The 26,202-nt window shown below is 40.3% G+C and overlaps 1 protein-coding gene across 1 annotated transcript in view; it reads left to right on the top strand.

The window, feature by feature from the left end:
• LOC114642591 (Fc receptor-like protein 5) overlaps positions 1 to 25,180 on the top strand; it is a 183,924-nt gene extending 158,744 nt beyond the window's left edge. The window contains exons 8-15 of the mRNA XM_051919755.1: positions 2,581 to 2,750; positions 9,954 to 10,235; positions 18,344 to 18,430; positions 18,879 to 18,909; positions 20,759 to 20,832; positions 24,264 to 24,323; positions 24,400 to 24,459; positions 25,002 to 25,180. Coding sequence (XP_051775715.1) covers positions 2,581 to 2,750; positions 9,954 to 10,235; positions 18,344 to 18,430; positions 18,879 to 18,909; positions 20,759 to 20,832; positions 24,264 to 24,323; positions 24,400 to 24,459; positions 25,002 to 25,180 — 943 coding nt within the window. The remainder of the gene's footprint in view (positions 1 to 2,580; positions 2,751 to 9,953; positions 10,236 to 18,343; positions 18,431 to 18,878; positions 18,910 to 20,758; positions 20,833 to 24,263; positions 24,324 to 24,399; positions 24,460 to 25,001) is intronic.
• Positions 25,181 to 26,202: the final 1,022 nt, after the last annotated feature.

The following is a 26,202-nucleotide window of genomic DNA, read 5'->3' as shown; positions in this document are numbered from 1 at the left end:
CTGAGCCACTGGTAGCAGAAACATCAGGATTGAAATCCTGATCCCTGTTGTCCCTCATCAGTCCAGAGTGATGTCTCTGTTTTTATGTTCTGGCTAACAGCTCCTCACAGTGTGAGCATTAGAGAAAGAAAGGGTTTGATTTTAATGGTGATATAACATTTTGAACTAAACTGTGGTGAAGGTGGCACATCAGCATTAACAAAGGAGACTCTCTGCCACAGCAGGCCATTTTCTTGTCTGTCGTCTTTCTTGAATGTTTAGCTGCATCCAGGTGACTTAGTTTGGCGTGAAGCTCCTGACACTTCGCTGAATTCCAATGTTGAACTATTTAAGTGTCAACTTCAGATACGTCTCTTCAGACAGGCGTTTGGGTAGCGCTGCTATCTGTGTTTTTTTTTTTATATTGTCCTTGTTTTGTAATTTCTTTTGATATTTCAATTTAGTTTTGGTTTATTGTTCATTGCCTTGTAACTTTGGACTGTGAAAGTTTTCTTTACTTGCTTACTTTACTATAACTCATGGTCAGCAGCCTCAGTTAATGATAACATCAAACACCAGAATGTGATTTTAACTGTGATGTGATTGTTGGTGTCAGATGGGCTGATTTGTGTAATTGTGTGCATGCTGATCTCCTGGGATTTTCACACATAACAGTCTCTAGAGTTTATTTAGAATGGTGTGAAAATTCAAAAATCACCCAGTGAGTGTCAGCTCTGTGGACAGAAACATCTTGTTGATGAGAAAGATCAGAGGAGAACAGCCAGACAGGTTTGAGCTGCCAGAACATCTGTGGTAACTGAGATAACCAGCCTGTACAACAGTGGAGAAGAAGAGGATCACACAACACATTAAACCTTCAGGTGGAGGGCCTACAACAGCAGAAGACCACCTTGGGTTCTAATTCTGTCAAGCAAGAACACACAGCTGAGGGGGAAGTGGTCACCGGCCGACCTAAACTGGACAGTTGAAGACTGGAAAAAACGTTGTCTGGTCTGAAGAATCTCAGTTTGTAGTGAAGCACACAGATGGTTGGGTCTGAATTTGACACCAACAGCATGAATCCAAACACCCAGCCTGCCCTTTGTTATCAGTCCAGGCTGCTGGTGGTGCTGTAATGGTGTGCAAAATTTTTTCTTGGCACATTTTCAGCTTGTTAATTCCAATTAATCAACGCTTGTACACCCTTAATGGCCACAATTGGCCCATCTTCTAATGGCTACTCCCACCCTGATAACGCACCACGTCACAAAGCAAAAGTCGTCTTAAACTTCATTCCTGAATGTGACAATGAGATGAGTGTTCTTCAGTGGCCTTCCCAGTCACCAAATCTGAATCCAGTAGCACACCTTTGTGATGAGGTGGAACAGGAGATTCACAGCCTGAATGTGCAGCTGACAAATCTGCAGAAACTGCCTCATGCACTCCGGTCAAGGTGGACCAGAATCTCAAAGGACTGTTAATGACATCTTGTGGAATCCAAACTGAGGCTGTTCTGAGAGTCAATGGAGGTCCTGCTGAGTGTTAGGAGAGTGGAGTTTATTCAGTGAGTGTGTGTTGTGTTGTGTGATAAACTGAATTTGAAACTCATCACTGTGTGTGTATTACTAATAATATGAGGTTTATATTTATTTTATTCTGTTCTTTGACAGTTTTAACTTCCTGCTGCTCACATCACCCTGACATTGAATTTCTGAGCAGTAAAACACACGAGAGCAGTTTATGTTAAGTCTGTCTATGGTGATATGAATTTCTTAGAAGAGCAGGCCACTTTCTATTCTTATCAACTGTTAATTTCAAAGTCAAAGTAAAACATTTACAGTACGTTTATAATGAAAGCCAAGTGTACAAGAACACACTCATCAATTCACAACTATCCTCTTGTCCAACTCCGAGCTGAAAGGAATGAAAACTTGTGGTGGTGCCAGTTGGACAAGACAGAAATCAGCCATTGGTGTGACGTGAGAACATCAGAGAAACACTGAGAGTAACAGACTGAGAAGAAGACACAGAATGACGTTCACTCAAATGAGATGAACACGTGAACTCAATGCAGAAGGCACGACAGTTAGGAGCTGAACAAGAAACCAAACCCTGTAAGGCAATATCTGTACAACAAGGTGTCATTTTTACTTGGTGGATTTAAAAATAAACTGAACTAAATATGTTTAACTTTGTAAGAGTGTGCTGAACACAGGGGACCAAAGGCATCTGACACATGAAAGTCACCGACTTCATTTCATAATAAAATCTTTGATATAACTTGCTCTTTTATTATATAACACGTTTTTAAAATTGTATTTTTTATTCACAAAGCGTAGTTTACTGTTGAGCTCAAACACGTACAGCTGCTGATTTTGTCAGACACTAAGAGCCCAAACTTTTGATTTTCTTAGGTATAAACCTGCAGTTTCTATGACTGTTTATTCAATCATCCTGTTTATTGTTTTTCTTCTTTTTTTTCTTCACAGAAGTCTTCAGTAAGCCCACCCTGACAGTCCACCCTGATACCTTATTGTGGGATGGTGACGCTGTGACCCTGAGGTGTCAGTCTGAGAGTCGAGTGCAGGATGCATGGCTGAGATACAAATTCTACAAAGATGAGGAATCTGTGAGTCAAGGAGCTTCAGAGTCAGAGTTCACAATTCCATCAGCTCGACCAGAGAAGTCCGGTAGTTACTGGTGTGAGGTGGAGGCAGAAGGGAAGAAGCCTGAGAAGAAAACAAGTGAGCGAGTGCAGGTGACCGTGAGAGGTGAGGGCAGGCGTCTCCTAACATGTGATGTCTGTCATCTCAGAGGTGCTAATAGTCTAATTAAACAAGTGGCACACACTAAATAGTGCAACGACTTGAAGTGATACCTCAGAGGGAAATATTTAGATGGAAGCAGAGTGTCAGATAAGCTATGCAGGATAGGATGAGAAGCACAGATATCTGGGAGAGACTCGGAGTAGAGCTGCTGATCCTCCGCATCGAGAGGAGCCAATTGAGCAGGTTTGGTAATCTGATGTGGACATCTCCCTGGGGAAGTTTAAAGGGCATGACCAGCTGGACAGAGACCCCGGGAAGGCCCAGGGTTCTAAGATTATATCACAAAGAAGGGCTGGGAATGCCTTGATATCACACATAAACGGTTCCACAACAAAGATATTCACCATAAGCCTTTATTGAATTACTGCGCCGTATTCAGAAGCATTCAGCGACACATAAACATCATAGTGGGTTACAACCTGCTGTTCATGTTCAGTGTATGGAGGGCTAACGTGAAGATGGTGAGCAACCAACTGTCCTGCTCTCCTGCTGTACTTGACAACTAGGACAACTGAGCTGTGGGTAAAAGTGACATGTGAACATGAAGAGAACTGGATGAAGACCTCTGTCTTTGCTGTCCACTAAAGTATTATTACATCACTAAGTTAATAAACATTCTGTTATATGAAAATACAACCCTTAACAAAGTGCCACCTGAGGTGATGGCCTCGTTACCCACATGTGGTGTTGCTGTGGCAAATAAACGTCAATGTGTTCAAATCCAGCAGCTCCAGGCTCATCCCTTCTGATCGAGACAGCAGCATCTTCAACATCTTGTGAAACAACTTACTATTTAGACAAATCGGCAGAATATTAAGTTTAAAATACATTTTAATGAACATCCATTTGAGTTGCAATTTAAAAACTCCAGGGTACTGGTCAACTGTAAAGAAGCCTCCCTGTCTTTCAAAAGTGAAATTGCAATAAATCTGAAAGACCTGACTAAAGGACTGGTGGCACAATGGCTGGTGCTTCTTCTCCAGAACTCGAGGGGCTCAGGTGTCAGTCCTGATCTGTTCACTGTCTGTGTTGAGTTTTCACCATTAATGTAATTTTTATTTCTTAGTTTTTCCCTAATCCTCTGATTGTTAACAGTGAGTGTGTGACTACAGGAAGGTCAGGAGTGGTCACAGTAATCCTCTCACTTTCTAGAGATTTGGTCAGTTTGCTTGTTGAAAGTCAGTGTACCCTATAATGGACTGGCACCCCCCAGTCCTGAGTAGTGAATTAGCCCTGATGGCGCTGAGAGGCTAAATCTCACCATAACATTAAACAGAGCCTCTGTGTGTGTGTGTGCGTGTGTGTGTGCGTGTGTGTGTGTGTGTGTGAATGAATGTCCTGTGATGTACTGGTGTCTTGTACGGGGGTCTGTCCTGCCTCGTGAGTGATGTTGCTGTAATGAGGTCCGTACCTACGCCTAATTGAATGGAATAAAAATGCTGGAGAAATTAATTAATGAATGTTTAATTATTAAATAAATGAGAAAAATTATCAAATGACTAATGTTGTATAAGCCACATATCAAGTGGTCCAGTCATATGTTCTACACTGTGTAAAGCACATCTGTTTTTACTAACATATTATTCAATAACCCTCTTCTCGTGGCCTCGGACCCCCTGCAGATTTTATTTTTTTCTCCAGCCGTCTGGAGTTTTTTTTTATTTATTCTGTCCTCCCTGGCCATCGGACCTTACTCTTATTCTGTGTTAATTAATGTTGTCTTATTTTAAATTCTTACTTTGTCTTTTATTTTTATTTTTTTCATTATGTAAAGCACTTTGAGCTACTTTTTTTGTATGAAAATGTGCTATAGAAATAAATGTTGTTGTTGTTCTTTCAAAAAATGCACTTGTGGACAAAAATAGAACATAAATGTAAACGAGAATTTGAGTTGTGGACTGGATGGCCTGACGTGTGCTCACACCAGACTAACACAGCCTGACCTTCTCACTTCTTTTTCTCTGCAGAACACCCAAAGGCCACACTGACACTGATGAGACAGAGAGACATTGTGTACACTGGAGACACGGTGGCCATGGACTGCAGAATTGATGGCAACTTTACTGGCTGGAGGTATCAGTGGTACAAAGGGAATGTGACAAACAGGGGGAGTCCAATTAAAGATGTCACTGGACAAACTTACACCATCCAGTCTGTGACTCAGTCTGTCAGTGGACCATACTGGTGTGAAGCCCACAGAGATAAACCTCCTCATCACTCACGTCCCAGTAATGCTGTTACTCTGACAGTTAAAGGTGAGTGTGTGACTACAGGAAGGTCACAAGTGGTCACACTAATCCTCTCACATTCTAAAGATTTGGTCAGTTTGCTTGTTGAACGTCAGCGTACCCTATAATGGACTGGCATCCCCCCCAGTCTTGAGTACTGAATTAGCCCTGATGGTGCTGAGAGGCCACAACTCACCATTACACTAAAACTGGATTAAGAAAATTCAGGAGGAATGACAATGTGTTGGTGTGTGTGTGTGTGTGTGTGTGAGTGTGTGTGTGTGTGTTTGTGCGTGTGTGTGCGTGTGTGTGTGTATTTGTGCGTGTGTGTGCGCGTGTGTGAGTGTGTGTGTATGTGAATGTTTGCCCTGTGATGCACTGGTGTCTTGTACGGGGTCCGTCCTGCCTCGTGAGTGATGTTGCTGTAATGAGGTCTGTACACCTAATTGAGTGGAATAAAACAGCTGGAAAAATAAATGAGTGAATGTTTACTGCACATTTAATTAAGAAAATTAAAAGTAAAAAAAAATGCAAAAACATACACATAATCAGAAATGATAAAAAGTGCTTTTGGAGAAAGTAATAAAAAGTGGATTGCATTACACTGGAAATATGTACAGTACAATACAGAAGGTGATTTGTTTGGTGTCAGACAGTAATAGTAAAAGTTCAGATTTTCTAACTTTTTTCAACTTGTAATTTTCATGCTTACTTTATTTACTGATCCTGTTTATTGTTTTTCTCCTCTCTTAATCTCCACAGAACTCTTCAGTAAGCCCACCCTGACAGTCCAACCCAGTACCACATTGTGGCAAGGGGACAATGTGACCCTGAGGTGTCAGTCTGAGAGTCGAGTGCAGGAGACACAACTGAGATACAAATTCTACAGAGATGAGGAGTCTGTGAGTCAAAGAGCTTCACAGTCGGAGTTCACAATTCCATCAGCTCGTCCAGAGACGTCCGGCAGTTACTGGTGTGAGGTGGAGGCAGAAGGGAAGAAGATTGGGAAGAAAACAAGTAAGCGAGTGCAGGTGACTGTGAGAGGTGAGTGCAGGCGTCTCCTAACATGTGATGTGTCTGTCATCTCGGAGGTGCTAATAGTCTAATTAAACAAGTGGCACACACTAAATAGTGCAATGACTTGAAGTGATACCTGAGAGGGAAATATTTAGATGGAAGCAGAGTGTCAGATAAGCCATGCAGGACAGGATGAGAAGCACAGACATCTGGGAGAGACTCGGAGTAGAGCTGCTAATCCTCCGCATCGAGAGGAGCCAATTGAGGAGGTTCAGTAATCTGATACGGACCCCTCCCTGGGGAGGTTTAATGGGCATGGACGGAGACCCCAGGAAGACCCAGGGTTCTAGGATTATATCTTCCACAAGGTCTGGAACGCCTTGGGATCCCACACTAATGAGCTGGCAAGTGTGGCGGAGGAAAATAACGTTTGTGTCTCACTGCTAAGATTTTGGCAATAGCGACCTGGCTTAGGATAACAGGTGGAAAATGAATGAATGAAAAAGAGTGCTACATTTTGTGATGCACCATATATGGCAATGTCAGATACATCACAACCAGAAAGACACCCAGACAGACACACAGATGCTGTTTCTTTTATCAAGGTGGATTTTTACATTATCCCAGAAAGCGACAGAATTCTATATCAATACTTTTAATCTCTCTGAACAGGAACTCTTACAATCCCTGGCCTAACAGTAATTCAGCCCCTCTGCTATGACACACGTATTTGGCTCAGGTGCATCGCGTTCTCTTGAGAACATGTGACTGACACCTTAATAATATTCCTTAAATTGAGAAGAGTTTACAAAATGACATAATCAGTGTATGCAGAGTAGGAAAAGTGAAAATCACAAAGACAAACGCCAACACCACACACTGATATTTAACTCTGACAGACGCCCACGCAATTTTAATTCTCAAAACATGCGGTGTGGCAAGAAATTTGAAACTTTTAAAATGAAAATATTTCTCATAGTTTTCAAAGTAAGCAAATGAATCACCACTGAATGTGCATGTCAGGTTTAAAGTTTCTACTTTCATCTTTTTGTATTCTTCTTTTTTGTGTGGTGTGATTATAAACGGTTCCACAACAAAGATATTCACCATAAGCCTTTATTGAATTACTGTGCCATATCCAGAAGCATTCAGCGACACATAAACATCATAGCGGGTTACAACCTGCTGTTCATGTTCAGGGTATGGAGGGCTAACGTGAAGATGGCGAGCAACCAACTGTCCTGCTCTCCTGCTGTACTTGACAGCTAGGACAACTGAGCTGTGGGTAAAAGTGACATGTGAACATGAAGAGAACTGGATGAAGACCTCTGTCTTTGCTGTCCACTAAAGTATTATTACATCACTAAGTTAATAAACATTCTGTTATATGAAAATGCAACCCTTAACAAAGTGTCACCGTTTTTAAAAGCCCTTTTCTTCTGGTTCAAAAGGCCCTTGATGTCACTTGTAATCCATGGCTTGTTGTTAGCATTGCAGCGTACAGTTCTTACTGGAACTACAATGTCCATACAGAAGTTGATGTAGTCAGTAGTGCAGTCAACAACTTCCTCAATGTTCTCATTATGAGATCCCTGCAGGATATCCCAGTGTGTAGTTCCAAAAAGTTCTCTCAGAGTATTCTCAGCCTCCGGGGTCCACTTCCTGAATGATCGTGTGGTTACAGGTAGCCATAAGCCTTTATTGAATTACTTTGCCATATTCAGAAGCATTCAGCAACACATAAACAACATAGCGGGTTACAACCTGCTGTTCAAGTTCACGGTATGGAGGGCTAACATGAAGATGGCGAGTAACTAACTGTCCTGCTCTCCTGCTGTACTTGACAACTAGGACAACTGAGCTGTGGGTAAAAGTGACATGTTAACATGAAGAGAACTGGATGAAGACCTCTATCTTTGCTGGCCACTACAGTATTATTACATCACTAAGTTAATAAACATTCTGTTATATGAAAATACAACCCTTAACAAAGTGCCACCTGAGGTGATGGCGTCATTACCCACATGTGGTGTTGCTGTGGCAAATAAACGTCAGTGTGTTCAAATCTAGCAGCTCCAGGCTCATCCCTTCTGATCGAGACAGCAGCATTTTCTACATCTTGTGAATCAGCTTACCATTTAGACAAATCAGCAGAATATCAAGTTTAAAACACATTTTAATGAACATCCATTTGAGTTGCAATTTAAAAACTCCAGGGTACTGGTCAACTGTAAAGAAGCCTCACTGTCTTTCAAAAGTGAAATTGCAATAAAACTGAAAGACCTGACTAAACGACTGGTGGCACAATGGCTGGTGCTTCTTCTCCAGAAATCGAGGGGCTCAGGTGTCAGTCCTGATCTTTTCACTGTCTGTGTGGAGTTTTCACCGTTAATGTAATTTTTATTTCTTAGTTTTTCCCTAATCCTCTGATTGTTAACAGTGAGTGTGTGACTACAGGAAGGTCAGGAGTGGTCACAGTAATCCTCACACATTCTAGAGATTTGGTCAGTTTGCTTGTTGAATGTCAGTGTACCCTATAATGGACTGGCACCCCCCAGTCCTGAGTAGTGAATTAGCCCTGATGGTGCTGAGAGGCTAAATCTCACCATAACATTAAACAGAGCCTCTGTGTGTGTGTGTGTGTGTGTGTGTGTGTGTGTGTGTGTGTGTGTGTGTGTGTGCGTGTGTGTGTGTGTGTGTGCATGTGTGTGTGTGTGTGTGTGTGTGTGTGTGTGTGTGTGTGTGTGAATGTATGCCCTGTGATGCACTGGTGTCTTGTACGGGGGTCCGTCCTGCCTCGTGAGTGATGTTGCTGTAATGAGGTCCGTACACCTAATTGAGTGGAATAAAACAACTGGAAAAATAAATAAGTGAATGTTGACTGCACATTTAATTAAGAAAATTGAAAAATCAAAAGAAAATTCAAAAACATACACATAATCAGAAATGATAAAATCTGCTAATGTAGAAAGTGATAAAATGTGGATTGCGCTACAATGGAAATATGAATTGTAAATTAATCAATCTGTGTATTCTTTAGAATATCTGGTGTGTTTTTATTTTTTATCCTTTTCTTGAATTTAGTCACTTTTTAAATTCCTGTTTTTTATCACTCTAACTCTGATTCTCTCAACATAACATCTCACAAGTGCAGCTCATTTAATGGGTCAGTGGTGACATGTGAGGTAGAGAGGAACGCGTCATCTTCAGACATTACTAATGTGAGGTTTTCAGTGTTAAAGAAAAATGTTTTCAGCACATTAGCAAAGAAAGTGAGAGGACACACATTTCATTCTTTCATTCATTTCTGCTTCTCCAGCCCAGAACTTCAGGGAGTGAACATTAATATCGGGGGGCAGGACAGAAATCAGCCCTGGAGGGGACACCAGCCCACCATAACAATGCAGATTGATGTGATACCCTGAAGGAAATCCACAGAAACACATAATGGACACGTAAACTCAGAACAGAAGACATGACAGTTAAGAGCTGAACAAGGGGCCAAGTGACGGAAAGCGTGTTTTTTGATCTGTACAAATGAATGCAGTTTACATTCTTAATTTTATAAAATAAAATCACATACATGCATTTTTAAATGTTACTTGATAAGCACTCTAATGTGCCAAGCATAGGATACCAAAAGTATGAGATTAAAATCACCAAATCCACTAATTTTTTGTTATAAATTGCACTTTCTTCTTATCAAACATGGTTTTTTTTTTTTTACTTTAATTCATTTTACTCAGAGCAGAGAAGCTCAGACACGTACAGAAGGTGATTTTGTTGCATCAAAAATCAACATTAAAGATGATTTTTAATTTATTTTTTAATTGTGTAATTTTCATGATTACTTTAGTTACTTATCCTGTTTATTGTTTTTCTCCTCTCTTAATCTCCACAGAGCTGTTCACCAAGCCCACCCTGACAGTCCACCCCAGTACCACATTGTGGCAAGGGGACAATGTGACCCTGAGGTGTCAGTCTGAGAGTCGACTGCAGGGGACACAACTGAGATACAAATTCTACAAAGACGAGGAATTTGTGAGTCAAGCAGCTTCAGAGTCGGAGTTCACAATTCCATCAGCTCGACCAGAGAAGTCCGGCAGTTACTGGTGTGAGGTGGAGGCAGAAGGGAAGAAGACTGGGAAGAAAACAAGTGAGCGAGTGCAGGTGACCGTGAGAGGTGAGTGCAGGCGTCTCCTCAACTAGCCAAGTCTCTGTCTCTGTCTTTCTCACTGTTTGTCCTGACTTCTACCATTTCATGTTCTTTCCAATGACATTTAACATTAGAAAAAGCATAAACTGTTCAGAATATTCTGCAGTGCTACATGGTGGGCTCCAGAAATGTAATGTGATCTTCACCTAACTCAGGGGTATCAACCTCAGATCCTGGAGAGCTGTAATGGCTGCAGGTTTTCATTTTAGCCATTTTCTCAATTGCTATTCAGTTACTGCTGCCAATGGACCAGACTGTGTTGTCTTGGTTTTAATTGACTTGCATTTTAATAAATTTACCTCAGGAGTTCTTCAGCTCCTTAATGTGAGGACCCAATAAAGGAAATCAGTACCCTACTGGGACCCAAGAAGATGATTATTATCATAATAACAGTCGAGCCTTAAACAGACAAATAACAGTGGCGTGTCAAGTGTGTTTATTACATGAATATTATTAGAAGGAAAACGTGCAAATAAATGTATTGTTAATAAAACAAACATTATTAATCAAAACAGGGAAAAGATTCCAGAGGGTCATCACTACCAGTGTCAATACTTGGTGTAAGACTTTGTAAAGTTGAGTGAATTAAATTTTTAGGGTGTGGTGCAAATATATGAGGGTTTATAAAAGAATTGTTTGAATGACCATGATTACTTGATTCATGGCACTGCACAATGAACAAAGTAGTCAAAAAACAATTAATCGATGCAGTTGATTTACTTTGCCTTCAATAACATTATTTAGAAATAAACAACTCTTTTGAAATGTGCTCCACCCTTAATATATTTACATCTAAATGGCTTTGCAAAAATACCCCACTTTTCATTTAACAATTCAATAAGCTGAGTTAAAAAAGTAGACCAATTATTCCTAAAAAATGCATGCACTAGTCGTATTTTATATGGTGATCAGATAAATCTTGAAGAATACCATGATGAACTGTGTTGTTTGAAATATTTAATACTACTGACTGACATCCTGCTGAATGTCTACAGTTTGTCTCAGCCTTTGGGTATTTCCGGCCATTCTTAAAATTCTCAATGGTCCAACAAACATGTCCTTCAGCAAAAGACTGAAATTTATCAAACCACTTATAAACAGTGCGACAAGAAGGAGTTCTTCATCATTGAAACATGTTAAATTTCACATAAAGTGTTCTTTGCAGCTCTTCTAGAAATTTAGATTTAACAGATGCTCTAACAGGGAACATGCGATGAAGCTCTCACCAGTTGTTCATGGCCACGGACACTGCTTTTACTACACCCCATATATGTACACACCTACACACTCGCCCTTCATAACACCCAGAAAATCGTCACGTTCTTGAGCCGCACCTGTTAATTTTGTGAATGCTGGAGACACCGTGGCCATGGACTGCAGCACTGAAGGCAACTTTACTGGTTGGAGGTATCAGTGGTACAGAGGGAATGAGACATACTGGGGGAATCCAATTAAAGATTTCACTGGACCCACTTACACCATCCAGTCTGTGACTCTGTCTGACAGTGGAGCATACTGGTGTAACACCTGCAGAGATGATCCTCCTCATCGCTCACAGCGCAGTGAGCTGTTACTCAGACTGTTAAAGGTGCGTGTGTGAATTTCCCATTGGGATTAATAAAGTATCTATCTATCTATCTATCTATCTATCTATCTATCTATCTATCTATCTATCTATCTATCTATCTATCTATCTATCTATCTATCTATCTATCTATCTATCTATCTATCTATCTATCTATCTATCTATCTACAGGAAGGTTAGGAGTGGTCAGTGGTCATTCTTCAATGGGGTCTCCACATATGTAGGTGCTCTTTGCTTCAAGGAAAGAGACATGGAGCTCTTTGAAGGTGTGGCAGTTTTTCTTGTCTTAACTCATTTGAAATTTGACAGCACACTACCTCTGAACACAAATGAAAAGTGACGCACACAGTCCACATCTTCTCTTCTCTTTAGTGTTCAGTTATATTGCGCTACTGAGTTGCTCTGTTTAACCTTTTTAAATTAATCTCTCATTTTGTGAAGCTCTGCTTGAGGGAATATAAACTTCAATGAAAATGACAAATACAGATTTCCTTGGCAGATAAAACAGTTTGCAATGAAGAGTAATATAAATAAATCGGTGGATGTCTTTTCTACACTATGATATAGGCATATGACCGATTAAAGCACAGATCCATCCGTTTACATTTATTTCAAAGATCATAAAATCAGTGAGCTTTGAAAATATTACATGCACAATGACTGACACCCTTGTTGTGTATTAAAGTAGTTCACCGGGGGCACGATCACTCATACCCACTGATATTGAGCCAGTTAAGAGTCACTCGAACTTGCACATTTTTGGAATATGTGGGGAAAGCCAAAATATCCATAGAAAACTCACCCAGACATGAGGATAACACGAGGATATTCAACAAAAAAAGTCAAGCCCACTCCACTGGAGCTGAAATGCTAACCATAGTGACACCACACTATGTATTTAAAGAAGAAGCCATCTTGCTAAGACAAGCCTATTGAGTGCAACAGGTGAAATTTTTGGTGTTTTGTTGATTCCCTGAGTTCAAATTAGTTATAGGATAAGAAGTGAGAAGCTCCTCAGTCGATCGTTCTGTCTTTGTGTCTTCACACCACCTGCTCCTTTACAGACTGAACAGCCAGACTTAAATGACCCGAGACAAACACCAGCTGGTTTCCTCTTTCCTCTCCTTCACACACGCTTATATTTTTGATGCTCTTTTTTCAGCTATGGCTCTGAATTTGGTAACATCTCATAACAGGTCTATGAAGGTGGGAGGCTTTGTTCACTTAACTTGCACATTTACTGGTTTATGGTGACATTGTTGCCATTGGTACAGAGTACATTGAAATTCCTACTTTCATATGCTAATCAACATGCAAAATGTCGCCAATCTCTGGCATCATGGTTAGTGAATATAACTAAATTACTAAATTATGTCTTGTTTACCAGAAAAATAATCTCAGAGCACATTTGTCATTTCAAGATATTGTGATAAAAACTTTGTGGGTATGAACCGCTTAGCCATACTGCCTTGCAGCTCCAGGGGCATTGGTTCAGTTCTTAGCCTGATCATCCTCTGTGTATAATTTCCATGTTTTGTCTCCGCCCATAAAGGGTCCCTAAGCGATCTCCAAGTATCTCTAACTTATTTACATATTAGGGCATTGGGCAATTTTGGCTTGCATGAAAAAGGAACCAAAGCTCTGTCTCAACACTTGCCTTCATCTTCTTATGAAATAATGTGACTGGGAAGACAGCTGTGACTCTCCAGCGTTTAGCATCTAGCGGCATCATACTGGCAGCTACATGTACGCTGTAGAATTGCCAGAAGGGGGACATTTTTGAGTGTTTCAGCCACAACCATTGTTAACAGGTGGATCAAATCAAGCACATAGCAATACGATCTTCATTGACAAACATTGGGTTGTATTGAAGAGCTCAATGCCTTTAAATATGGCACTGCAATCAGTTGCCTCATTTGCCACAAGTCAGCATGTGAAATTTCTGCAATGCTAGATCTGCTCCGGGCAACTGTAAGTGCCATTATTGTGAACTGAAAGCTTCGAAGAGCAACAACAGTTCAGCCGCAAAGTGGTAGACCGCATCACAGAGTAGGGCTGACAAGTGCAGAAGTACATGGCATTTACAAATCATCTCTCCTTTGCTGTATCACTCACAACAGAGCTCCAAACTGCTTGCAGAAGCAACATCAAAAGGCAATAATTGTGTGTTGAGAGCTTCAGGAAATGGGTTTCCATGTCTGAGTAGCTGCATACAAGCTTAAAATCACTATACACAATGACAGGCATTCTTGATCAGTGAAAACATGTTCTCTGAATTGATGAACCACGCTTCACTATCTGAAAGTCTGATGGACAAATCTCGGTTTGGTGGTGCCAGCAGAACACTACCTCCTGGACTGCATAGTGCCTACTGTAACACATAGATAATGCTAGTTTTTGAGCCCGGGCTCCTTGATTCCAGTGAAGGGTAATGTAGCATTCAAAAGCATTTTAGACAATTGTTGGCTTCCTACTTTGTGGCAACAGTTTGAGGAAGGCATTTTTTGTTCCAGGATGACTGAGCCCTGTACACAAAGTCAGGTCCATAAAGGTTATTGGAGGAACTCAAGTGACCTGCACAGAACCCTGACCTTAAACCTACTAAACACCTTTGGATAAACTGTAATGCCAATTGTAACCAAGGTCTTCTCGACCAACATCAGCACCTAACCTCACAAATACTCTGGCTAAATGGACACCAGTTTGCACAGACACACTCCATAATATGTATGGGGAGCTTTCCCAGAAGAGTGCAGGCTGTTATAGCTGCATTAGAGTGGTAACACCATATTAATGCCCTTGGCTTTGGACTGGGTTCTCCAACAAGCTCATATACAGTAGATGTGACAGTTAAGTGTCCACAGATGTTTGGCCATAAAGTGTAGCAATGAAATAGAGACTAAAGTGCAAGGTAAGGTGAACCATTCACCACTTTAGATTTCTACCAGAAGATATTGATTACAACCTGCCTGAAGAAGGGACCTCAGTTGTCTCGAAAACCTGCACATTGTAATTGGTTCAATTAGCCAATAAAAGGGGTTGTCTTGCTTGGCTTCTCATTGCTAGCAGAAGAACTGAAATAAAGCTTGATTTCTGGCAAGTTTTAGTAACTCTGAAATATTTCATAATTAACCAGGCATGTTTAGCTGCTTATCTTCATTTTGTTGGAATCTCTAATCTATTTTTGTTCCTATTTTGGGTTGTAAAGGGGTCCATGAAGGTTCTTTTTATGTTGGTGGACAAGTTAACACTTTAAAAAACATCTACTTGTCACTCATAACTCAAGCACACAGATCAAATCACGTAATATGGCCAAAGCCAGTGACCTCAGCTTCAAAACAGTGCAAGCATGAATAGCTTTACAGGCACCAAAGGCCTATTGCTGCCCCTGGGAACTTCCTCCCTACCTGGGGTCCACAGAGATGCCAGTATTCTACAGTTGTCTTATTGTTACCCATGAAAGGATTGCACAAATCAAACAGATCAATAGAGACCTGTTTCAAAACCCTAGCAGGTTTTGCTTAAATTTCATTACCACTGCAATGGCTGCACATTTCTAACAGAATGAGTACGGCTCGCACCTAAACCAGCATCAGAAGACACACTACAAAAAGGCCAGATTGCTACCTTTGAAAGAGCTAAACAAATTACGAATCACTCGAACATGCACACTGGGGCAGATTATTTCAATAAACAAGGCAAGTTTCAGTAAGGAAATATTGCTACTTTCATTTAATCATTACTTAACGCAGTGGTAGTGCTGCTGCTTTGCAGTAAGGAGATTGTGGGTTCGCTTCCCGGGTCCTCCCTGTGTGGCGAGTGCTTTGAGTAGTGAGAAAAGCACTATATAAATGAAAAATGTAAATAATTAAGTTTATTTGCAGAGAATCCTGTCATTAAATGGCAGAAGTCAAAAGTAGAAGAAAAGACACAATCTGAATGATTCAAATCAGTGTCTGAAACAGCAAGCTATGCCTCAGTATGACCAGGAGAGATAGGGAGAGATGTTCATGTATCTTAAACTGTGCATTCTCCTTAATTCAACCAAATTAAAAAGATGCGCCTTAATGAAGCAGGCTTGGTCCTCTTGCACATTTTCATTTCATAGCTAGTGCTGCACGTTCTTCCTTGGAGAGCATGTTGTTTCCAGTGCATCTTCATAATTTACCTTTGCACAGCACTCATGGTGTTTTCATATTAAAAACCTGCATCATTCTTCCATAAGCAGGCACATTTTCTGTCTCACTTGCGTCTCCCTCCACAGCTGAACGTTTTATACCGTGGCTTGGTGGCTTTTGTTAGTAACTGAGACTAGCCAAAAATGGATGACTGAGAATTTACCCTTGGTCTCACTCTTCTGTAAACATAGGTTACTTTAAGGTAATTATGAGGTACAAATTAAATGACCCCAAAGTCCCCCAAACCTCCATTTCACATTTTCTTACATGCATATACACAATGGTTAATTTATCTGAACTTAAACACAATAGGTAACACTTCCTAATGTTTTCTGCATACTTATATATTTGTCCCAGAGTTCTGTGTATTAGCATGCCTATTTACCTCACAGAACTCAATGCTGTGTTAACATACATTTTTATTCCTCTCAATCTGTTTAACTGATGGTTCAAAAGAATAGCAGATCTAGTGGATCCCTTTTCTAAAGTTCTCTCATACTTGTCATCATTTACCTGTGTCTGACAAACTGTAACCCCCATACCTCCTGTGGACCACCAGGCGGGCGCACTGCCGCTTAAACCAGACACAGAGAGGCGTAGAACACAAGTTCAAGGCACACATTTTTTATTTTTATTTTTCATCCTGTGGGAAACGCCTACACCTGTTTCCCACCACTACAACACTGTCACAGCACAACACAACACAATACTCTTCTTCTCTTTCTCTTTATTTTCTCCTCCACTCCTCCTGGCAAGCTTTGTCTCCCTCCTCCCGACTCTGCCTCTCGGAGTAATTTATAAGGCACCCGGGTGCAACACCCCCTGGCAGCGCCCATGGATCCCAACAGGGCTGTATCAAACTCCAACTCCCATGGCCTTCCGAGGCACCACTGCAATTCTGGATGGAAGTATTGTTGACCATTCTTCCATACAAAATCTCTCCAGTTCAGTTAAATTTGATGGCTGCCGAGCATGGACAGCCTGCTTCAAATCATCCCATAGATTTTCGATGATATTCAAGTCAGGGGACTGTGACAGCCTTTCCAGAACATTGTACTTCTCCCTCTACATGAATACCTTTGTACATTTCGAACTGTGTTTTGGGTCATTGTCATTGTAACTTCAACTTTGTGACTGATGCTTGAACATTATCCTGAAGAATTTGTTGATATTGGGTTGAATTCATCAGACCCTCAACTTTAACAAGGGCCCCAGTCCCTGAACTAGCCACACAGCCCCACTGCATGATTGAGCCTCCACCAAATTTGACAGTAGGTAGCAGGTGTTTTTCTTGGAATGAGGTGTTCTTCTACCATGCAAAGTGCTTTTTGTTATGACCAAATAACTCAATTTTTGTTTCATCAGTCCAAAGCACTTTGTTCCAAAATGAATCTGGCTTGTCTAAATGAGCATTTGCATACAACAAGCGACTCTGTTTGTGGCGTGAGTGCAGAAAGGGCTTCTTTCTCATCACCCTGCCATACAGATGTTCTTTGTGTAAATTGTGCTGAATTGTAGAACGATGTACAGATACACCATCTGCAGCAAGATGTTCTTGCAGGTCTTTGGAGGTGATCTGTGGGTTGTCTGTCACCATTCTCACAATCCTGCCTGTTCATATGCCGCTCCTGTATTTTTCTTGGCCTGCCAGACCTGCTGGGTTTAACAGCAACTGTGCCTGTGGCCTTCCATTTCCTGATTCCATTCCTTACAGTTGAAACTGACAGTTTAAACCTCTGAGATAGTTTTTTGTAGCCTTCCCCTAAACCAGGAGACTGAACAATCTTTGTTTTCAGATCTTTTGAGAGTTGCTTTGAGGATCCCATGCTGTCACTCTTCAGAGGAGAGTCAAAGGGAAGGAAGCACAACTTGCAATTGACCACCTTAAATACCTTTATATCTCATGATAGGACACACCTGTCTATGAAGTTCAAGGCTTAACGAGCTCATCACACCAACCAATCAGCATTGAGCAGTGACAGGCATTCAAATCAGCAACATTACAACATTTTTGCACAGCCAGTTTTTCACATTTGATTTAATTTCATACAACTAAATACTGCTTCACTAAAAATCTTTGTTCGGAAAACACAGCAGTACTCAGATGTTCCTAGGAAATGAAAGACACACCACTGTTATCTTTTTTGTTGAAAGGAGAGTAAACTATTATGCAGGTTGAAAGGGGTTCCCATACTTTTTCATACGACTGTACATGAATGCAAGACTGTCAATGTGAGATGAATATTTGATTACTGTATATAAAATACAAAGTATGTTCACACGGTGACCTTGTGATTTTTCTGTCTCTCCAGTGTCCCATTTCCCTATTATTTTAGGCAGTGTTGGATCCTCTCTGTTTCTTTTGATGCTTCTGCTCTTCGTATATCACAAGACTCGAGGTGAGTGGACAGTACATTACCCTCAGGCCCCACTGAGGGGTGCTGTTTGCGTTGTTGTGTCCCTTTTTCTCAGTAAGTTAACACTGAACTTGTGTGCAAGAGACACTAAGACATTGGAGGGCTGAGTTTCAATAAACTATTCTGAGGGTCAGGTAGGTGGAAGGGTCTTTTAGTCAGGAGTTCCTAGTAGGAAGATATAAGGAAGAGGTGATTGTAGGAGATACTAAAGGACAGGTAGGCAGAATCTGGATGTAACGTTTCCCAATCCATATTTATGCAGGCTTTACCTCAACTGATCTCCATGTTTATTGTGTTCTTCACCAGTAAAGTGCATACTTAGCAGTAAAACCAGTGTGTCCATTTGGTTGGTCCTTTGTGAAGGAGGTTTTAGATTTCTTGGATGTTACAGCACACCTCAAAATCCTCTTGTCTTTTGTTCAAACTGCAGGTTTGCCATGCTTTGAGAGTAAGAAGGCCAGGTGAGTCTTTCATCTTCAAGGTCACTTGGGATCACTGAGTTAATGTCATCTGACTACAGATGTTCCGTATTCTATTTCTGTGTTTCTCTTTCTTTTGGACACTCCAGTTTTTCTACTACATTCCAAAGTTGTGCATATTTAGTTAATGGCAGCTTTACATTTTTTAAAGTGACTGACAACGTGAGCATCTGTGTTCAATTCAGTTTGATTTTTCATAGCAATCAACAAATAATACAAAAATAAAGGGTGGAGGCAGTAAGTAAAGATCAGAGAATTTGGTGTGCCAACCAGGCCACCCCGTTTTGTACAATCGTCCAAAAGACAGAACAATAATGAGCATGTGGTCGCTCAACTGAATACAGGTGTACTAAGTGCCTTTTTAGGCTCAATGGCTTTTCTAAATAATCAGCTTTCTCCAGCAGGTCTGCTTCGGGAAGCTCGTGCATGTGGAACGAAGTTCCATTATCTGAGACCCCATCCTCCATGAGCTCTCACCTTTATACTGTCCCGACCTTAAGGGGCAGGGCTTGCTTGAGCAAATTCTCTCAGACAGGGAAAAGATAAGAGAAGATACGGTTAGCTTTGGCACCCCCTGTTGTCCCAGCAGGTTATTGCATGCCTTGCTTGAGCCTGGTAGGCGATTGTCAGGTGCCCATGTGTGACAATATGATACAAAATTTAAAAAAACAAGAGATTAAGCTATGATTAAATCCTAACAGACAATAATTAAAAGAATTATTACACAAATTCTTGAGCAGTATAGTGGCGTAATATTTAGTGCTGCAACTTCATATACACCTAGGCCACTATCACACCAAACATAAACTGTTTAAGCTACGTCAAATTCAGTCATATTCTATATTGTGCATGCGTGTCCGAGGATCACCTTCCAGGAAAGTAAGCAATACCACCCTGGGGCAAATGGGGGCTGAGCTAACATTGTTGCCTCTTTTGTCACCCAAAGTAACAAGGAGACACCCACTGAGACACCCTTATGGCCGGAGGACTACGAAAGAGCAGACACCCCAATGAATGGTGTCTCATATAGGAACCTAAACTGCGAGCAGTACAGAGATACCAAAGATGGTCTGCTGTACTGAGCTGATTTTCATTGAAGAAGTCAAGAAGACTCCTCTGTATTTTACTTCCATTATCTGTGTACACCATTGAGCGTTCTTTTTGTTTGAGATTATTTACATTTGGATTAAAAAAGGTGACTCAAATGGCACTTCCTCGATGTATCTTGTGTCCTTACAATTGTCCACACCTAATTTTTAGTTATTTTATAAGGATAAATATCAATGCATTCCTAGAAATAAACATTTGATAAGGCGCTCAGAACTCCGTGTATATGATGGTTAGTAAATGAGCTTCTGTTTGTTACTTTCTAATTAGATTTGATAGTATAAGTCTGCTACCTAACTAATTCCTGAATAAAACCACTTTGGAGATTTACTCACAATTGTCCTCCACTATCTGCTGGTGTCCGTTTGCTACCAAAATGCATGCAGCTTATCTTGTTTTACATTTGAATGCATTGGCTTTTGCAGAATTTCTAACTTTACTTTGCAGAGTGTTAGGAAATGAGAACCATGAGAGATCTGAATATTTTAAACTTTGAAGAAGCCTATTGAGGTCTGTGTGAAAACAACAAGCTCGTTTGGTCACAGACATTAACACCAAACAGGAGTCATTGATTGGGCTGTTTAGAATTCTGGTGAAATAAAAGAGGCTAAAAATAAGAAGAAGAGTCATTTGCAATTTTGGTAGATGACAAACATAACCTTCTCTTGTCCTCTGTGTGTTCTAAAATTCAGTCTGACTTTATTTCTATTTATGTTTCTTGTAGGAGAAAAGATAAAAGAATGGATGTGAATACCCCAGGCGGAGGGGCTGTCCAGATGGAGGCATTAAATGATGAGGGTGAAAAATAAATTTAATTTATTCTTCTGATATTTTTCACTAAATACAGGCTCAGAGTGTTTAGGCAGATTTGCAAGTAATGAAGGACAACATTTGTAGACATTGTCACACATATAACATTTTCTTGCTTAATTCACTCCAGGAGGCCCCAGTGCTCTCTGGTAGAACTGGCTTAAGGGGTCATTTCACTGCAACCCCAGGCCTTGCACACTCCGATATACACACAGGTCCAATTTGGAATGTCCATTCAGCCTTATCTGCACTTATTTGCGGATGAAATAATAAAAATAAACTACTTGAAAGGAAAACTGTGAGAATGTATAAATTCTACATGGACAACACTGGATTGAAAGCACTATGCTGGCATTAACATTAACCACTATGCCACTTTGTCACTCAATAAGTGCATGTATCAGCTAAATAAACAATTACACAAGAGTCAATATACTTGGATAAAATGTAAGCAAAGCCAAGTTCAAGCTAACAAAAGTTAACCACATTCTTGAAAAAACTTCTAGGGTTCCATTTACATTTTATAATATCGTGGTAAACACTTTACTTTTCAGATTAAACCTAAACCTTAGATTCTTTGCTATGTGGGCAGATATAAAGCAAACTTTAGTATTATATAGCACCTTCACCTTTATGTTCATGGGACATACTGTATGTTTATTAATTTTTGATTGATATAAAGATTTTTTTTTCTGACAGCTGGTTCATTTTTTTCTGGATCCCTTATGTCTTGAGGTTTATTAGTTTACCTTCATTGTATTATCACATAATCAGTAATATTCATTAATTTATTATTAACCAATTGTTTGTTGATGATCACCACTATTTTGAGCTTGGGTCTTCAAGACATGATTTTCGGTGACTAGGGATATTTTCTGGAAGTTGTGCTATCTTGACGTCTTTATTAGTGATGGTATTTAAAACCCCTCGGTCCGGCCTTTGTCCTATGAAATCACAGAGTCACTTTTCACCGTGCTTTCTAATTATTAAATGGTACTAGAATGAAATACTTTTTCTGAAGAGAATCTGATAGATAGATAGATACTTTATTAATGCAAGGGGAAATTCACAAATTTAACGACTATTATAGTGAGAAGTCAAGCAAAATGGCACCTTTATTGGCTAACTAAAAGATTACAATATGCAGCTTTCGAGGCAACTCAGGCCCCTTCTTCAGGCAAGATTACAATATGAGTTGCCTCGAAGCTGGCATATTGAAATCTTTTTAATTAGCCAATAAAAGGTGGCATTTTGCTTGACTTCTCACTACATATATAATGGCTAACACAGTACAACACTCTAGTACTAAGACTATTATAGAATAGCCAGTGTTTTATCCCTGGCTCAGATGTTGTCAAATATTATTTTGTTTATTAATTGTTTGTCTTTCTTTTAAATAATTTTTTATTTTGAGAATTATTATGCTATAGGTTGAGCATCCCTACTCCAAATGCTCAAAAATCTAAAACTTTTTGAGCGCTCATTTGACACCACAAATGGATAATTCCACCCTAGAGGTCTCATTTACAAAACTTTCCATGGATTTGAGTATGAAAATATGTGTATGCCAAAAATAAAAAATCAGATTTATAAAATCTGATATACGGTAATTTCTATACAATTAAGCCTTTAGAAATAACAATCATCTTGTAAATGTGTGTATGTGAATGCACCTTGAACTCCACTTGGCTGCCACCCTAAAACAGCACTATATATGGACTATGCTAATCAGTCTCATACATATGCACTAGAGATGCTGCAGACCTTCATTGGCTGATACACTGAGACAGCGCCACCCACCTGTGAGGAGTCTATGGTGCACTAAGCAACAGAGCACACAAGAGATTACTAAACATCTGTGATTACATTATGAAAACAAGAAACTGCTGCAAATTGCCTTTTTATGTTAGGAGAGATATGTTACATTTTATGTGTGTACACCCACACCATACAAAAGCATAATGTAGTGCCAGTTAAAGGCTTCTAGCACAGCGAGCAAGATGGAGTGAAGCTTAACTGAGATACTGCTGACCTGTTGGCCAGTTCACTGAAAAACTAATGAAAAATCAAAAACGTTCTTTAGAGCAAATACACAGCATTGGCCCTCTTAAAAGGGAGTTCAAAGAGAGTCTGTGCATCATATTCATCAACTTTTGAGGTTTTAATCAGTTAGTCACATCAACACATATCATAAAAACAGTTCAATGATATGAATTATCTGCATTATTCGTCATATAGCAGGTCACGGGTGTCCCTAAGATATCTCATTATGTATACAGTAATCCCTCGCTATATCGCGCTTCGCCTTTCGCGGGCTTCACTCCATCGCGGATTTTATATGTAAGCATATTTAAATATATATCGCGGATTTTTCACTGCTTCGCGGGTTTCTGCGGACAATGGGTCTTTTAATTTCTGGTACATGCTTCCTCAGTTGGTTTGCCCAGTTGATTTCATACAAGGGACGCTATTGGCAGATGGCTGAGAAGCTACCCGGCTTACTTTTCTGTCTCTCTTGCACTGAGTTTCTCTGATCCTGACGTAGGGGGATTGAGCAGGGGGGCTGTTCGCACACCTAGACGATAAGGACGCTCGTCTAAAAATGCTGAAAGATTATCTTCACGTTGCTATCTTTTGTGCAGCTGCTTCCTGAGAAGGACATGCTGCACGGTGCTTCGCATACTTAAAAGCTCGAAGGGCACGTATTGATTTTGATTGAAAAACAAAACTCTGTCTCTCTCTATCTCTCTCTCCCTGCTCCTGACGGGAGGGAGTGTGAGCTGCCGCCTCAACAGCTTTGTGCCGCGGTGCTTCCCATACTTAAAAGCAAACAGCCCTATTGATTTTGTTTGCTTTCCTGTCTTTCTGACAGACTCTGCTCCTGACGCGCACTCCTTTAAAGAGGAAAATATGTTTGCATTTCTTTTAATTGTGAGATGGAAGTTGTCATCTCTGTCTTGTCATGGAGCACAGTTTAAACTTTTGAAAAAGAGACAATGTTTGTTTGCAGTGTTTGAATAACGTTGCCTGTCTCTCTACAACCTCCTGTGTTTCTGCGCAAATCTGTGACCCAAGCATGACAATATAAAAAATAACCATATAAACATTATGGTTTCTACTTCGCGGATTTTCTATTTCTATACAAGTATTCCAAAATCCAAAAATATCTGAAATCCAAAAATCCTTTTCAATCCCAGCATTTCAGATGTATACATGTCTTATGTTCTGTGTAGTTTGTATATTGAACCCTAAAGGACCCACTGCTTTCTTGAATTTGATTATAGATTTCAGAATGCTATGTTACATTAAATCAGAATGTATTTTACCGCGACACACTTTGTTTTATTATGTAAAGAATGTGAATGTTAATATTTTAAGTAAAACAAAATGTAACTTTCTACACCTGTGACATTGTACAGGATCAAAACCAGAAGTTTTTTACTCTGAGCTGGTGAACATTGCCAAAACTAAGAAAAAAGGTAAGTGTGTTAACTTTGTCATTTTTTACAAAGTATGCTGATTTTCACCCGCCTCACGGCTCTCTGTGCTTTTCAGGAATGCCCCCTGTGAACAGCAGCTCTGCTGGAGTGTATTCTGAGGTTAAAGTTCATCAAGGTGCATTTGTTCTTTATCACTCACCTAGTTGCTACACATTGTACATACTGAAAAGTTTATCTTTACTGCAGTAATCCATTTGTATTCAAACTCTTCTTATATCCTAATGTGAACAAAACTAATTAAACATTATAATGAAGACAAGAAACACAAGATGAAGGGTTTGGGTCCAGGACATTGGCCCTGTTCATTGGTGATTATAAATTAAGGACAGAAAAGCTGACATAATGGTCAGGACTGATGTGATCTGCGAGTAACTGTTAGAAACATGACATCATACATAAATAAATAATCCTCATAAAAAACTGTCTTCCAGGTGGAGGTTAAAAAGTCAATAAATATTCCATTAAAATGAGGTTAAAATCCCAAGGAGAAATCCATCTTCTAAAAAACAACCAAAGTGAGCCTCTGGTGCCACCTTCTGTACTGACGTCTTCTCTGCTTACCCATCTCAGATCTTCTCAGCATGAGGAGATGTCCTCTGACAGGCGTAGTTAAGTTTTTACTGACGTGTGCCCCACTGCTTCCCTTGGCATGTGCAGATCATGAGCCCTGCTCCCATAGTCATTTGTGGGACCTCTCGGAGCATCTGCTCACCCCTGGCCCCTGCATTGCTCACAGGGAGCGCTCCTACCCATCAGGCACCCATATGCACGATCTTCTTGGGGACATTTCAGTTCCAACTGCCTGCCCTCCCACTACGCCACCAGCTCCGCCATGATCCTGCCTCTGCTCTCTTTTTATTCTCTCTTCACTTTAACCCTCTGTTCAGGCCCTTGTGGTGTGTTGTAGAGGTGGAGATTCTGGGATGGACTGAAAAGTAGAGAAGTCCATGACATTTACAGAAACAAGAGTGTCCACTAAGACATCAACAGGAAATTCATTAATTCAAATAGTCTGCCACGGTGTATTTAAAGGAGTTGTTCTGGACGGGTCAGTTAGTGTGAAAAGGTATTTGGCTTCTTCCTCGTGTTTGCTAAAGTGAAGAGTATTAACTTTGCCATTTGTCATGTCCTCTGGCTCAGACATCCAAAATTTGTGTTACTTTGGCTGTGACCTGAAACCTTTGGTGAAATGCTTGTTCTTACCACAATTGTGGAAAATAAGTCCACGTGCAGGACATCGTCCTGGGTGAAGGAATGACCCTCCACAGTTAAAACATGCAGGCTGGCATGTGATTGCTTTTCATTAGCACTACTCTTGCTCCACCACGCTGCCTTCAACTGTTAGTTAACTTATAGTTTTCCATGAAACACGACATACCATAAATTATGAGAGTTTCCCAGTTTCAGTGTAGAAATACATAAAATTGCAAAAGCCTTCAAAATGTCCTGGAGTACCAGATATTTCTGCAAGTAACTAAATCATGAGAGCCTCAAATGTCTAACCATATCCTTTTCTGGAAGTTATTTCTCAGAGTTATATACTGTATATGTAAAGTGTAAATAAATTGAAGATATTTTGAAATCGGTGAACTATTTTTGGTTCAGATAATGGAGGATATTTCTGAGAGCAGATTACATCAGACACAGTCACGCACCTCTTGCTTTACAGCTCATATTGGTAATCAGAGGCTTAGTTTGAGGGCAGTGAAGCTGTGGTGATGCAGTAGGGAGTTTGGCGCCACCTTGTGGAAAGTCAGGTTTCTGCAGCTTTGTAAAACAGAAGATATGCAGTAGCATGCATGCTTGCATCTTAGTATTTGGCTTTGGTTTCTAAAACTTCCCATCTATGGTATTGTTG

This window comes from Erpetoichthys calabaricus, chromosome 16 (assembly GCF_900747795.2).
Source record: "Erpetoichthys calabaricus chromosome 16, fErpCal1.3, whole genome shotgun sequence".
Classification (NCBI taxonomy): domain Eukaryota; kingdom Metazoa; phylum Chordata; class Cladistia; order Polypteriformes; family Polypteridae; genus Erpetoichthys; species Erpetoichthys calabaricus.
Note: the sequence above shows the minus strand (reverse complement) of the source record. Positions and strands in the feature narration are given on the sequence as shown.